Source organism: Cheilinus undulatus, linkage group 2 (assembly GCF_018320785.1).
Source record: "Cheilinus undulatus linkage group 2, ASM1832078v1, whole genome shotgun sequence".
NCBI classification, from domain to species: Eukaryota; Metazoa; Chordata; class Actinopteri; order Labriformes; family Labridae; genus Cheilinus; species Cheilinus undulatus.
The window spans coordinates 33,962,764-33,979,459 of NC_054866.1; the positions used below are offsets into that span (position 1 = coordinate 33,962,764).

The following is a 16,696-nucleotide window of genomic DNA, read 5'->3' on the forward strand; positions in this document are numbered from 1 at the left end:
ATTACAAGGTAAGATGAAATGCATTTTCTCTTTGAGGGGATCTTTGCTTACTGTGGTCATATTTTGACAGCCATAGCTGAGGTTTAAGAAAGATTTTTATTTACAAAAGTTAAGCTAGCTTGCAGCCTCCTCATGCTGTCCTTTGAGCTTGTAGGAATGGAGATTTACTTACAGGAATAAAGTTTTTTTTAATAAAGTTGGTACAAAGTATGTAAAAGATACTTAAAAAGAGTAGTTGTTGTGATGTGTCTTCTTTGTACTGTTGCGCTCCTGTCATTGGGTATTAGTACTCATAGTGATGAATGTTGATTTTAAAGTCTGTCGCTGCAGGGTTTATAACAATGGATATGTTTGTCGTGTTTTAGTTAAGCTAGCTCTGTTATATCGGTGCAGTAGAAGTATTCCTGACCATGTTTATGCTATATTGTCATGTTTATATTAAACTAAAATAGTCATGTTTTTGTTTGGGCAGTTTTAACCCTTGTTGGGATTGCAGTAAAAATACTGAGACTCTCAGCCTTCCTCTGAATCCTCATCAGCTGTCTTGTTTTTAGGTAGGTTCAATAAAAAACATACTGTATGGAGTTAATCACTAAGTTTCTCTGTGTTACAGAAGAACATGAAGGATATTTAATGTTAAGGCTTTTACACGGGACAAGAATCTTTCTGATATGTCTCTAATTTTCTGTTTAAGGTGGAACAGTGTGTGTCAATGGTTAAAGCTCGTGTTCTGCCTTCAAGTAAAGGATACAGCCAGTTTGAGGCATTCTTGCTGTTACTGAGCCGAGTCGTTTACCTCATGGAGGCTGCCAGAACAATTAATTTAAAGGTAAGCATTGTGATGTCTAATCAGTCCTTACTTCTCTCACTCTCACAGCCTTTGCTCTCAGTCCCTCTACCACCCTCTCATTCATTGAGGATATTTTATTGACTGAGTTCATGATCATCTCACATAAATGCAAACTTTATTTCTGATGTCTAATTTCTAACTACTGTGTTTTGTAGCTACTCCAGTTAAAACAGACTGAGAAGAGGGACATGGTGAGGGTCAACGTCCTCCAAGAGATGAGGGAGAGAGCCCCAGGAGTCTGTCACGGCTGGTCTGGATGTCTCCTCTCTTCAAAAGAGCCTCAAAGACTTTTAGTATATTTTAGACTCTACCCATACACTTCTGTCAACATGGCCAAAGTTATGTGAAGTTTCTTCTTTTGAATAAAATTGTGATCATGATCAAGTTAATTCATTTAGATTTTTAAAAAACTGAAAAATAACGTTGTTAAACATTTCTGGCTTTTCAACTATACTGGAAAAAACAGTTTGCTTGCACAGAGCTTTCACTTGTACTGCTTTTATAAAATAAATGTTGGGTTACATGATTGATCTTTACATTTCTAAGTGTCTTATTTTCTACAATACATTTCTGATTGAGTATTCATTTTCATATATTCATGAATACGTTTTGCAGAGTGTAAACTTAAAATTGCTAGTTGTTTTTCAAATTGTATTCCTGTGCTTGATTTGAAAAAAAAGTCATTCTTTTTCAAACAGCTTTTTCTCACAGTAATTCATAAGAGCATTTTCCATACAATATATACCCTCTACTGTTTCTACCTGCTTGTGTTAAGTTCTCCGCTTTCAGCTTCAGTCCCCAGAAAAAAAAAAAAAAAAAAAATCCGTGCTTAGACCTTTGCAAATGGTTCTCCTTATGTTTCTTTAAAACATCTGACCATTAGGTTTTTATTTTATTTGCCTAAAGAATACATGAGACTTTCCTTGATTTTTTCATGACAGTCTCCCCAGCTTCTGCATTTGTGTGGAATTAATTGATGCTGCTCTAAAATACCTTGCATTCATCTTTGATGCTTTGTCCTGCCAATAGGTGGATCTTATATGGAGAGAAATGTCTTTGAAGCTTTGAGTCCACCCATTATTATGACCAGCTCCTTCTCCCATTTCTCTTTCATACAGAGGCTTTATCGGTTAGAGCTGCAAATTTACCCTGAGTTAGCTCACTGAAAGACCAAAGTTGCATTTACATGTGGGAAAACTAGCAATTTACCAAGACAGTTTGCTTACAGCTTAATGTCAAAAGATCAGTATAGTTAAAGATAACACTTGAAATAAACAATGAATTGTCTTAGACTGTGGTAAAAAATGCAAAATATTAGTTATGGACTAACAGTTAAAGCTATCGCATACAACTTTTTAAGCATGTATATAGCAAATATTGAATAAATCCTAACCATCATTATAATAATGTGTTAATATAATTGTTTTTATTGCATGGCCTTGCACAATAGTCGTTACATTTCACTACCCCTCTTTATGAGTATGTGACAAATAAAAATGGACTCTGAGTGAAAGAGATTGGGTTTTGTTCGAAATGAATAATATTTTGGCTGTATGACTGAATTGACACTAGTCCTACAACACTGGAAAAATCTAACTTGATTATTGTTGGGTGATAGAATTATAAAGTAATGGATGCACTTAAGATAACTTAACGTGTTCATACAGTATTGTTTCTTCAATTATGTTTATTGTTTATTGGGATCCCCATTAGCATTGGCACATGGCCGCAGCTATTCTTCCTAGGGTCCAGAACATAAAATAGTTTACATACAAATAGTACATACAATATTAAATGAAGTAAAACATACAAAGATGTTTACCAAGTGAACATATAGATTTAAGTTAAGCCAACATTTTCTAGGGGAAATAGTTGGCTCTTATACTTTAGCTGAACCAAGTGAAATATTATCAATTGGAAAAAAATCTGCCAACTTGAGATTTTGAGCTATGAGCATGTTATGTCAGCTAAACAGCAACATGAAGTATTCATTTCAGCCCCTCAGCTCAAAGAAGCTGTGAAACTTGTTACTTAACTATTTGTCTTTGGGCCCTTATAATCATTTTTACAGCAAAGTGACTGTACTCTGTTGAAACAATGGGGGAGGAGTGGAAGAGGAAGCAGATTGACTTGTTTTGAGTTTTGGTCTCAGAGCCTTGTGCTTAAAGTCCCTGTAAGGTGAAATCCAAACTTTGTGTCTTAACACACTTTAGACATGTTGGAATAAGGTTGCTGTAAACATGTGAAAACACTGAAATCTATGTGCGACTGAATTTTGGATTTAGACTGTTAGAAAGTTGTTTGCCTCTTTCCTGGCTTGGTTTCATTTGAGCCGGGCAAATATCTGAACGTATGACATCACAAGTCTTGATATAAAATCCCGGAGCAGTTTATCTCAGTTCATTTAGCTGATGTCGCTGCCGTCATTGAAAGTTAACAACCAGCTACATGCTGTGTTTTTGTTTATTGTGCGGTAAAACTATCATATCAGAGAAATTTGTGCCAGAAAACAGTAATTGAATCCCCAGCTTCTGTCCCGGCTCTGGCACAGAGCCAGGCAGCTGCGCAGAAGTATTTTTAAAATCTGAGAGGATCGTATTTCTCATGAGTGGGTGTGGCTTCAGCTCATTAAACGTCACGCTCACACTGTCCTAGAGCAGATTTTACCGCCTCATTTTTCATGATTCTAAAGCTTAATTTCACAAACTTAGAGCTGTTTTTCACGACTTAAATTTGGCAGGGTGGTTCAGAACACAGTGGCCTGCCATAAAACAAACCCAAAATAAGGATTTTTTTAAAAACCACTTTAAAGGGGCGTTAAACGTGACATCTGCAGCAGAAAGTAATAAATATACAGTTGATGGCTAAATTATTAGTTGGAAGAGTTTGGTAATATTAAAAGAAAAATTACTGAAATTCTGACTAAATGAAATAAGCAAAACAATGTAAATTATATTAATAGTACTGCCATATAGGTCCAATCAAAAATTCTTAAAAGCCCAGGAAACATTGATAAGATAAGAGTTGAAATAGTAAAATGGTGGGGAGAGTGAGAAAACTGTGAAGATTTATTTTAAAGCTTACATTAATGGGCAAAATTTGGAAATAGAGAACTAAAGTTATTCAAAATGTTGAGATTGTACCAAACAAGTGGCCTAGAGTATATCAGTGACTGTCAAACAATTAAAAATTTCCACTGAACTTCTCAAGTTAATCACAAATAATCTCCTTTTATTGCATTTTAAAATTCCACTGTTTTCTATTTTTAGATTTGTGTACTGACCTAAACTGAGGGTAACTGACTTCCTGTTTTGATACAGACCGGCTTTTATCCTGAAAGAAAATGAAGAACTAACGATATTTAGACATGATTTTGACTGTAAAAATAGGAACCTGATTTTGATTGAAAACAAATTAAAGAGAGTAAAATGTGGATATTTAATAACACAGAGTGACTTTTGCCTTGTCCACTGAGCTGTCTGTGAGGCTTTTAAGTGAAATAAGACTTTTAAAGGAGCAGTGGTGTATTTTACATCGCTGTGTCTGCAGAGAGATGCTGCAGTGTTAACTTCAGTTAATTGCTATTAATGCATTAATGCTGACAGTCCTAATTTAAGGATTCATCTTTCAAACAGTTGTCTAAATGTTTTCCAAAAAGGTAAAAAAATTGCTGAAAGACATAGATATGTTGTGTTTACTTGACAATATTTGATAATCCTTAATATGTATAGTTCAAGTATTAAGACAAACAGATAAGAATATAACTAAAACATTAACTTAGCTAAAGTTTGTATTTGAATTTAATTCAAAGAATCTTATTTATTACTGTTGTCAAATGTGCATGACAGTACACACAGACAGAAAAAGATGCCATATGCTGATGCCCTCTGTTAAATAGACCACTTGTTCAAGATAAAAAGGTTAAAGTGGTTCAACAACACCAGCCTTTCAGACGCACTAAAGAGCTGAAGTGGACAAAAGTGCAAGAGTTTAAGTGTTTGACACTCATAAACTTATATAAACATTATTACTCCTCCACACATATTGCAGTAAAAATGCACACTCTCCCCATCAGTCAACTTGATATACACTCTACTCTGATGAATGTATAACCATTAAGCCTCTGTAAGGTACCATGTGACCCATGATTTATTACAAACACCAGCTGCATGTCTGCAGGTTTAGTGAGATGCAAAATTGCATCTACATGCAGTGTCAGGTAGAAAACCAGTAACGTGTCTCACAATGAAGAATTCACAGGTTTTCTGTTTGAGATGAGATGGAGAATGATGGAGATGATCGCCTCATGATGCTCACTGAGATCTGGAAAACACTGCTGCCTTATATAAACACATGCTCAATATACATTAGGTGTTTATACAAAACTGTTTTCTGCTCTCCATCAACAAGAGCACGTACATGTTTGAGAAATCTCAATGCTTTACAGTAATTTTCTTCAATATAGGTATGAAGCAAATGTAGGATTTCCTTGGGTGCAGGAGGCCTCCTGGTTAGGTTGTGCCCCATGTCTGGAGGCTATAGATCGGCCCAGGCTTAAATTAAGCCTCCTTTCCTGCATGTCATTCCCCACTCTCTCCCCCCATTTCTTATTCAGATTTATAACTTGAAATTATAATAACAAGCAGCAATTTTGTATGATAAAATCCAGCCAAAAAACTATTTCTAGGCTTACATCTCATTCCTTTTAGGCATGTTGAACTGATGACCTGTGGTGATATATATGGAAAATCCTCACCTATAATTTCTACTGAGGTGAAATAGGCAGAAATTTGTAGATTTATACCTTATAATTGCATTTTAATGCAAAAAAATGTGCCTTAGACTTTGCATGGCAGAAGCTGACATGCACACATGATTAGTTCATTATTCTACCCTGTAGTGCTGTCCTGCTTTATTCTGTTTTATACACATGTGAATCTCTGTACATACGTAAGATAAATTGCATTAAACACACTGCTCTCTGCTCGTTTACAAGGCACAAGTGTGAGAAAAATCTACATTTCATTTCAAAAAGCCTTGTTCTTGCTCAGCCATTGGGGGTCACTTACCAGGGTCTGATTCAATTATTCCTCCGTTCACAACAGGAGGAAAACATTTTCATGGTGAGCGGTTTGCTTAAATAGATTACCATCTCAAATAATTCAATTTCCGTTAATTTGATTGATTTCATACCAAGGGGGGAAAAGAAATCTTAATTTAAAACCATTGCATTTCTAATCAAACATTAGCTGAGAAAGAGGCCCGGGCGAGAATCCTTTATTACCAGTTTCCCTGGCTAATTTAAATAGAAAATGCTGACGGCCGCCCTCTTTAAATGGCACCAGCAGTATTCAGAGTTTGCCACCAGATCTGTGCAATAAATAACCATTTTCAAGCTGCATGAACATTCTTCATGTTATACTGCACACACTCACACATGCCTGCCATACACAGACATATGACTAGGCACTACTACAGAGGATCCAGATGAAGCAGTTCAGTCATCTGATCCATTTCCATCCATTATTCATCCTGCTCGGGGAGACAGGGACGCTGGGCCTCTCTTTTCAGAGACACCCAGGAACCCCATCTATTCTCTTGAGCAAAGGAAACGCCGTGCAGCATAGTGGAGCGAACCACCAGAGAGTAGAAGTAGTCAAAGTTTGTAAATAGAACCACAAATCTGCAGGAAAAGTTACAAATTTTAGAATCAGGAAGCATAAAAGGTGGAAGTATAGAGCATGTCTCTACTATAAAAGGCCGCCTATAGTGGGGGGCTAAGGCAGTGGGCAAAACCATCATCCATTGTAAAGTTACACATTGTTTTCATTTGTTCATGTTGTTTAAATGGGTTTGAAGTGATAAAAATGTGTCGAAAGAAGGGTTCACAGAAGAAAAAAAGGTGAAAATGGCAAAAATAGGTTAAAAGTAGCAAAGATGGGGAGAAAAGGGAAGAGGATTGGTTGAAAGAGGTAAAAATGGGTTTAAAGGGCAAAATGGCAGGAAATAGGATTTTAAATTGGCAAAACAATTGTTAAAAATGTGGAAAATGGCTAACAGAGGCAAAATTCAACAGAAAGTAGCAAAAATGGATTTAAAGATGAGGAAATTGATTAACAGAGGCAAAAAAAATAAATAAAATAAAAAAAAAAAAAATTGGCAGACCGGCCTATTTGATTAAAAGTGTCAAAGATTGGCAGAAAAGGTGCTGAAAGAGCGGTAAAGTTTGGTATAAGGAGGCAATATGGGGAAAAAGTGGGAAAATGGATGAAGAACTGCAAAGAAATAGGAAGATAGAGGTAAAAATGGGTCAAAAGTGTCAAAATAGGCAAAAAAAGTGTAGGAAATGGGTTAAAGAAAAGGAGGTGAAATCAGATTTCATTTGGGCAAAAATGGTTTGAAAGTGGGAAAATGGATAACAGAGTCCAAAAGCCTTAGAAAATGGCAAAAATAGATTTAAAGAGGCAGAGATCTGAAGAAAGGGAAGTGAAATAGGATATAAAAGTGGCAAAAATAAATTAAAAGAGGCAGAACTATGCAGAAAAGGAAGTGAAATACCATATAAAAGTGGCAAAAATAGATTTAAAGAGGTGGAAATATACACAAAGGGAAGTGAAATAGGATATAAAAGGGGCAAAAATGGGTTAAATATGGCATAAGCTGGTAGAAAGTGTAGTACAAGGATTTGAAAGTGGCAAAATGGCTGAAATGGGTCAAAAATGGGCAGACAACTTGGTTAAATAGAATAAGAAAGTAGCAATAAAGGGTGTAAACTTGTTTAAAGTGCCAAAACAGGTTAAACGTGTGAAAATGGGTTAACAGAGGACGAAAATTGGCAGTAAAACATGTCGGAAAGGTGTTTTAAAAAGTGGCAAAATGGGTCAAAGAGGCAAAACTGGATAAAAAGTGTGTGAAATTGATGAATAGTAGCACTTAGACTGATTTCAATGCTACTGATTCAACACATACATTGATACTATCAATAAATCACAACTGGGGCCAGCCCATTCTCTAGGTTTGTCATGGGCCCAGCCAAATCTGTGGGCATGTCTCCACCATGTGCAGACCGCTGCGATGTCGTCTGAAAATAAAGCAGCCCGGGCCGGTGCTGCGAGGAGAAAACACCTTGTGGAGACATTGTGTGAGTGGCAGGCAGAACTGGCAAGCTGCCACAGATAATAACATCTGAAATAAATTTGATGTGTGGAATTCAATCTGTAGCGATGGGGACGGGCCGCGGCATCGGAGTGAAGCTCTAAATGCTATCTACTCATCCATGGAATGAGGACTGACACGCAGGCCCAGAGAATAGATTGTGCAATTAGCAGCCTTTGTGCTGTTTTGACACAATGAAGGAGGGAAATGAGATTCAACGTTGTCATGCACGGCTCCTCTGTCTGTAGCTCTGCAGAAATTCCCAGAAGAATCCCCGAGAATGTAGGGTTTCAGGTGAGAATAAGTAAGGGAGGCTGGAACCTAACGAGATGCATGGAGGCGGTTCATGCGGTCACACTTATTAATAATTGCCATTATTTCATTTTCAGTCAGGGAGTGTGATTTTAGCATGAGAGTTTCTTCTTCATACCAATTTTAAGAGCATGCCACCCTTAGAGTGTCTGCTACAATTAGAAGCTGCAATACTTCCTTTAAAGCAGAGGGGGCGCTCTTTGAGTAGGCTTGAAGACAGGGACTTGGGGAGAGGAGTTGCACAAAACTTTACTGACTATTCCTTTAATTAAAGTGCAAAAAAACGACTTTAGGCACCTTTTTGTGCACATTTTAAACAGCAAAGCCTGTTGGATGAATTTTTAAAGTGTTTATTTATGCCACCTTTTCTCAACCTGCAGCCTCTAATAGACTACAATACACAGCCCGTTTAACAAACAGCATCTTTACACCTCTATATGTGGTGCAGCTGTATAATAAACATAAACTAAATGCTGCTTTATCTCTGTATTGTTAGTGCTCCGGCTGTAAAAAGCTTAGTGAGTGTAGGTTGGTCTCACTCACATGAACTAACAGCCTATAACCATAAAAGAAAATGACTCTAATATTCCTATAAAGTGTGTGTGGTTCTCGGTGGTGCCTTTATGGTTACCTCACCGCGCTCCAGTGTATTTTACACTTCCCATGGTATCACTGTAAAATTCCTCTAACACTCCTAAGGGGGAATTATCGCGCGTCTTTTGTGCGCAATGGCAATCTTTTACACTACTGACATTTCTCTTTGATTCTTCCCTCTGCTACTGTAATATTCCTATATAATTTTATAGGGCCTGGATGTCATTGCAACATAATGCAGCCCAATATGATCGCAGGCTCTCTGCTTGAGCCCTCCCTCCGCCTCTCATGTGTCTACATTTTCATCCCATGGCCGTCTCTAGGTGATTTAGCGCCGCCAGTCTCAAGCAGGTGTCCAACATGGCGATCACGGGGAGCGGATCTCTCGCTATTTCTCTCTCTGTTTTCGTGATTTCGGCGGCGTTTCTGCATAAAGGTAAGTTTGTCTACGGTTGTCTTTTTTTCTGAATGAGAGATATGGAATTTCCTCCTCTTTCCACAGCTGAAAGCCGGTGGAGTAGCGGGGATAAGTTGTGCGTTTGCGCGCTTGATGCGCACAAGCTTCCCCTTAAATCTCAGCATCACTTTCTATCGCTGTGGACTCTTCAATTTCCACGCTGGTTTTCGAGTCTGTTTGGGTACTTGTCGTGTGATTTTAGCGCGCATTCATTGGTTGTTTCATTGCCTTGAAGGCGACAGAAGACGGCTGTAGAAAGTAATGGTATTGCTGTAAATGCGCAGAGAAAGTATCACCAGTGATAATAGGGTGGAATGGACGTACTGTATATAACCTATAGGGCAAGATGAAGGCAATGGACGCTTAAACGTGGCTCTTTAATGACACAAACGCGCTCCTATCCACTCGTGGTCATTCCACCTAACTCATCCATAATGTCTCCAGATCTCTGAAGTGTGCGTTTTCCGTGCATCTTTGGAGCAAAAACACGCATTGCAGCTCTAGTCTTGCACTGTGTCCTCTCTCTGTCCGCAGCCTCCGATAGCAGAGAGTGTGTGTCTGCGTGTGTGTGCTCCAGCCCGCAGTCTTCACTTCTGCTCCTGTCAGAGATGTAAATCTGCTGCATGATAAACCAGGACTATTGCATTTTTACCCCCTCGCTCTCTCGCTCTTCGTTATTCCTCCTTGGTTGCATCAGTTGCATGCGTCAGTGTTTTCCCTCTCTTTTTCTTTCCTGGAAAACGTTTCCGCTGACAATAAGTGACGCACGTGAAGCCGTTAAAATGTCACTTTGCAAGCCGCTGTAAATCCCTCCCAGCGGGCAGGATGGATATGTTGTTGTGCTGCTTATCCTCCAGAATGTTAAAAACGGCGAGCAACAGTTTTGATAGCACGTTTACACTTCAGTTGGGACTTCTAGGATGGTTGTATGTCTCCTTCTCTTACATAGTACAATAGTAGCATCTGCATCAGCCATCAACAGGTCTGCAGAAAGTCACCTAACCCTCAGTGTGAGTGTTTCTGTGAATGCAGAGGGGGTGTAAGATTGGCAACCTGCTCCCACAATGAAACTACTTGTTTTTTCTTTCCCTCCTCCAGCTCCCTGCTTTCATTTCACAGTTGTTGAATTTATTGCAGCTGGTGTTGAATAGCAGTCGAATGACATTTACAGCATTGTCTTGCGCCTCCTTGTCACATTAAGTTAATTAACCTCTCAGTCAAATAAAATGCTGCATCATGAATGCACAATAACCTCCAGCTCAGAGCACATGGAGGTGCACCTTCAGGAAAAGTGATGCAGCAAACAGGAACTGATAATAATCAAGTTTCCATTTGTTTGATTGTGTTTGTGCCAGATGCTGCCAGGAGCAAAAGGAGGAAGGGCCCCGGCTGTTGTCTTGTGAAGTGCTGACAGTCTGCTTTCTGACAGCCTCCAATTTTTCTTTGTTAATGCTCCAGAATCCGATTTGTCTGGTGAGCAGAGAGGAGAGTCCGGCTAACTGGATGGAGTTTAGGTTATAGTAAAGAAACAGAGGAAACAGGGTAAATATAATAGAAAAGATAGTGATAAATCTGCTCTGTGCATCCTGTTATGAAACCCTAAAGCACTTTGCATCCCAACAAAAGAAATCTGTTTAGCAGTGTATTCCTCCCGGGGCTCGGCCCGTTGTAGCAGATCAGATGGTCAAATTTCAGAAGGTTGCATAATCCCGCTTGGTGCCAGCTTACAGTCATTCGTCAGGGCTGAGTGATGGTGAAGTGGATCAATAGGAGCTGTCATGAAGCCTCAAGGCGCCGCTGAAGGACGGCAGCTCAGAGAAACAAAAAGGAAACGTACAGTTGTTACGGGGCTCTCGGCTGCCAGCTGGCACGTGACTTGATGAGTAATTGAAGATCTCTCGCTGCTTACGGTGGGCTCGAGCTTTGAAACAGATACCGCTCAAATCTGCGAGCGGTGTGCTGCTCTGGACTCAATTTGTGTGTGTTTATGTGGTGGTTGGAAGTGTTTTATTTCCTCAGTTATACTACAGTTGAGCTCTTTTTATGTCAGAGGTGCCAACATGTTCTCATCCCATGCGAGCCATAATCAGCGCTTTTTTCATGGCCCTTAGTGCTCCATGTAGACTCATAAAGTAGCCTCTGTTTTTGTCAGGTAACCAAAAAATGTCTTTTGCTAAGGGTGAAGCTGAAAAAGTTAACTTCAGGAAAAGCATAATGGGCGTCCCTATTAGTTAACTCAGAATCTTACTTATGATTTCACACAGGCCATGAACAAGGTCTCTTCATCTGCCATGATACTCCAAGCATTGCTCAGTGTGTCCTAAAACTTAGATATTAGTGATGCATTAAAAAGTATTTTCATTTTCATGATGACACAACAATGGAGGGGGAAACAAACTGCAAAAGACTGTATGGAAAATAATGTTCTGGCACACTTTTGGCAAAAAATTTCCAGCATGCTTTCAGGATCCCTAAGAGATAAGACTATGTTGACAGAGAGGTTAGCTGCAGCATTAAATTATATAAAAAGTAAAACAGTATATAAAAACTATAGACAAAGACCTATTAATGAAAATAATAGCAGTCCTAATAATTTGATTTATTTTGATTGAAGTTTTCATTGCTTTCAGACTTATTGTTACTATTGATTTTTTGTTATTTTTCTTTTACAATGATACTAAATCTATTATTACTCTTTGTTAAAAGTGTCAAATAAGTACCAAAGCCTCCCGTGCTTTTGAAATCTAAAAAAATCAGGATTAGAAATACTTTACAAATCTCCAGGGGAAAATCTGTTTAGTTCACTTATACATTATATAGCAGCAGAAATGTAAAAATACATAGGGGCTGATTGATATGGCTTGAAGTTTATATCTCTATTATCTTCCCCCCTTTGCAGCAATGTATTATAATGCCAGACTACAAAATTAAAAGAGATATTACATTTAAATGCATATTAACGTGCTTCAACACCCCATTCTCTCCATATAACAAGCCTATGATGGCATACTCAACTCACGTCTGCACATAACATCACAGCAAAATGACTCTGTAACTCTCTCTGTGTTCACATCTTTGTAACTACACCAGCCGTTCAGTGTAATTTCTCTCCTGCTGAGGTGTGCCAACTGCTACAGATAAAATATCCTGATGCGGTTGTTCACAATAGATGCACTCAAACAAAATAAAAACTGCAGACTTTTATTGTAAGAGAACTTAGAAATGGCATGTTTAAAATTGCTTAAAATTAGCTGTGGCAGAGGTGCAAGTGATCGTAAGAGCAACTTTCCAGCTGCTTCTCAGACCCTGTTTGACGCCAGGGCCCGCATCTATGAATCATGTCAGTGGCACCAACATAGAGTTGAAAAACACCTTTAAACAGTAGGTCAAACAGTTATTATGTGAATTGTTGCAGTGCTAGGCTCAAGACAAACTGGGTCGATCCATAGCAGCTCAGAGCTTGTGTTACTGCCCCAGACAGGCTGACAGAGATGCTCTGCAAAGCGAGTGCACCTGCTGTATGTTGCTGTTAATACACACAATAAACTCATTACTGGGCTTCTCATTAATTACACTGGCACAAACATTTGTTTTGTTACCTGGCTGCTCTCTAGTGTCAGAGAGAAACATCCTGATGACAGGATTCAGACTGAGCTGTGGTCTGTCACACATCTGCTACGCTAATCACCAGTTATGTTTCATGTGCACTATTGCACAACATATGCGTTGAAGCCCATGATGCCGATGTATCAAAAATCTAGTACGTGGCAGAAGTCTGACCAGTGACAGTAGTGACACTGGTTTACTGCCCACCACTGATGTATTGACAAGTCACCCATGGGTGGGAATAGACGGAAAAGCTTTCAGGGGCTCAGCCACATGTGCCATCCTAAATTTAAGCAACCAAATACATGATAACCAAAGTCACAACCAAAAAACTGTGTAAGACTTATTAAAGTACCGAATACACACATTTTATTTATGGTTGCTTCAGTGAATGTAGACTGTTTCAAAATGTTACCCCTTCTTAAAATGAAATCAGTTTTTGTTCTTTCTCCTCTTGTCACAGTAATGTCATGGGTCGGCCCATCTCAACTGTTAGATAATTCCATTTTGGACAGCTATGCTAGGAACTGTAAAAAATACTGGGGTACAGGAATAGAAAGGAGAAGAAAAGGAGGCCAATATGACCTCAGCAATGTCTTGTTAACAAACTTTGTTTCAGTCAGTCAGTTGATCGGAGCATGGCCTCAGAGGCGATTGGTAGGCAGGAGATGTGTGCTTACATTGCTGATCAGTCACCTGATATTGTAGAATACTGGAGAAATGGAAATACGAAATAAGCAGTAAATACCAAAGCACAGAGTATCTTAAGAATTAATCAAAAGCCATTTACAAGCGCGCAGAGTCAAGGATACCAACAATATAAATGGTATAATATACACAAATGCAGTGTAATCCAGTGGAGGTGCAAAAATGCTGCTCATAAAACTCTAAGATTATATTTATATTTATAAAGCTTATACTATTCAATTTGTAAATTATACAAAAGTACCGTTTCTGTCTCTTACAAACAGACAGAAAGCATAGAAGGAGACGCTGTCTCAGTTACAAACATGCATGTGCAATACCTAAAGTATTATATCAGAGTATCTGCGTCTTTAGATAGTTTATAGGCACTTTCTTGCATTTATTGTTTTGAAGTTTAAAATTCTCGGTGCGAGGAAAAACACAGCAAAAACTGTGTTGAATTCTCTGTGTGGCACATTTCAGAGTTGATTTTAACTCCCGAAGTGTAATATTAACGCCATTCTGAGTGAACTGGTCTTCAGTGTTGGGAGTTATCTGACAGTTGTTGATCCATTCAGTGTTAGTCCAACTCTGGAAAGAGTCAGTTGATCTAAGCTCTGCCCACTGCTATTTCAGACCTTGGGTGTAAGTTTTCCCATTATGTCCTTGGGCCACGAGTTAAGATGCGTTTTAGATGTGTTTAGATGTTTCTTGTTGTACAGGGATTACTGTTGGGATTCCAGTGCTCTTATTTCTGGTGAATTATTGTTGTTTTTTTGGTTAAACACTTTCGCACCATGAGTGAAGCTAAACTCAAGATTTTTTTTTTAAATTTGACACTATTTGAGTTTAATTAACAGCAGTGATTTTGCGACGTAGGTGCTCTGTTAAATAAACTTTGTTGTTCATTTAAATTCCTTTCTATAATTTTGGTTTAGTAAGGAACACTCTCATAATGTAATCATTTGATTTAAAATGGATTTACAGTTTTACTTGGCAAAGAAAGCTCTGCTCAAAAGATGCTCTCTGGGTTAGTCAAGCAGCATGCTTTGACTTTCCAGGGAGCACAAAACTAGACTGCTCCATATGGATAGAAACATTTATGACAGTGCTTAGTGAATACAATAAAATTAGTTCAAAAGCAGTTAATCCATAGTTGAATGAATCTGAGTTTACAACAAGCTTTACGCTATAAAGGAGGAAGCTGGGGTGTGGTGCATCAGTGTTAATGCAAGCAGGGATCAATGCAGTACGTCATATTTAATTATACCACTATGTTGTGAGAAAGAGCTGTGATTGGCTGTGGGAGCTGGGAGGCGATAACTGGAATCAGCTGGGCGTATGACTTCCGTGTCCTGCTTGAACTACTAAGCTTCATTTTGTGGTGACTTTGCCGCCTCCATGGACAAAGCAGTACCTGTCATCCTGACAATCTTGTCCTGTTCATGCATTATTCCTGTATTTTTTTTTGTAATCAAAAAATCTCCTCCTGCTCTCTTTAACAATCAATCTTTGACGTGGAAAGTGTGAACTGTTTCTCCAGTGAGCTGTTAATCTTGCTAGCTGACACCAACCCTGCAGCAGTCCTGGTGTTGGGCATCAGAATTTAGAATTTAAAATTTATAAATAATCAGTTTTTATCCTGATGGTCTCTCCTGATGAGAACCAGTAGTAATTTAAGTCTGTTTCATAATATGCCATAAACGGTGTTAGTGTTTCAGCTCTTTTAGAACCACACACAGCACCAGCGCTAACTCTAGCGGACCAAAGTCATCTCTCTCCTCTCTCCATCTGCGTAAAAAAGCTCTCACCGGGCTGTGCCATGTTTCAGGATAAATTTAATACCGCACTTAATGGCCCATTGATATGTGCCCCGCTCGTGAAGTATTTCATCGCCTGTACATGGAGATCAGCACGGTACATCATTTGTAAGAATAATAAACTCTTCTATTTAAAGAAATTGAATTTATTGCTCATTAAATTTACATTAAACTCTGCTTAATAAGCCCCGCTCTAATTGCTAGATAATGCATGGCACTACTTTATGCGGTGGCAGCTAATCATACTGTTAAAAATGGGAGGGCCTGGCACAGAATTGGCAGCCGATGTAAGGCAAGAATTTAGCCACTGGTTTTACATGTGACAATGGAGGCTGCTCCGCTATCTTCCCCATCCTCAAGGTTTCTGCTTTTTATACACGCCAGAAGGTCCTGCAGGTAGATTGAATGTATTTAAACCATTACTACAGAGGCCACAATCGAGCGCCGCTCTCTTCGAGATTCTCCATGAATTGGATGTGAAAGCAAAGGGTCCTTGCAGATTGAATAGGCAGATTGGTATTTGTTCACACAGGTCAGAAGGTACAGCAAGTAAGCCGTAAAGAAGTTGGTCATGGAGCTCCACGTTTGGTAGAAAATGAAAAAATTCTCTCTATCCTTGACTTTATCCACTTTTCTGCTTCTGAAAGAGTCCAATCTCCTCTTAGAAGCAGAACCTTAGGTGCTTGGTACAAGGGCTTTTGTCCACACAGTGGGACCTTCCAATAAATACTGTATCTGCTAGTTTTGTTGAGGTCACAGGAGCACTGCTGTAGACATTTTATCACTCTGAGAGACATTTTATAAAATAAAGAGGGGGAAAAAAATTCTCTGTAAGCAATTTGTACTGCGGTGTCTATCTGACAATCAAAAATGTGTCTCTCTGTCCGTCCATCCGTCTGTGTTGAAATGTAGTAAACAGTCAATTAGGAGAAACAGACAGATGACAGGTCCTTTCATGATGCTTGGGACAGAAGCTCCCATTCATGACGATGCGGTGGTAATGAGGAGGAGAGCTGATGTCTCTGCTTATGAATATGACATTGTTCTCTCTGTTCCCTGGATCTGAGAGACCCCACTCTATTGGATAGGATGCCTAGCAATGACAATCAGGCCCACAATGAAAAAAAAACAGCAAATGTAATGTTTTTGTTTTGAAAAGGGCAGAGAGTGCACATTAGTATGGGTGATGGAGCAATTACAAGCCTCCATTAAGGCTGC

General features: G+C 38.9%; 1 protein-coding gene across 3 annotated transcripts in view; it reads left to right on the forward strand.

Moving 5' to 3' along the window:
- cadm1b (cell adhesion molecule 1b) overlaps positions 1-16,696 on the forward strand; it is a 314,331-nt gene that overhangs the window by 22,201 nt on the left and 275,434 nt on the right. Inside the window, exon 1 of one of the 3 annotated variants that reach the window (XM_041813530.1) lies at positions 9,272-9,347. The exons of the other annotated variants lie outside the window; for them this stretch is intronic. Coding sequence (XP_041669464.1) covers positions 9,272-9,347 — 76 coding nt within the window. Of the gene's footprint in view, positions 1-9,271; positions 9,348-16,696 lie in introns of those variants that run through there. 3 annotated transcript variants of the gene reach the window in all.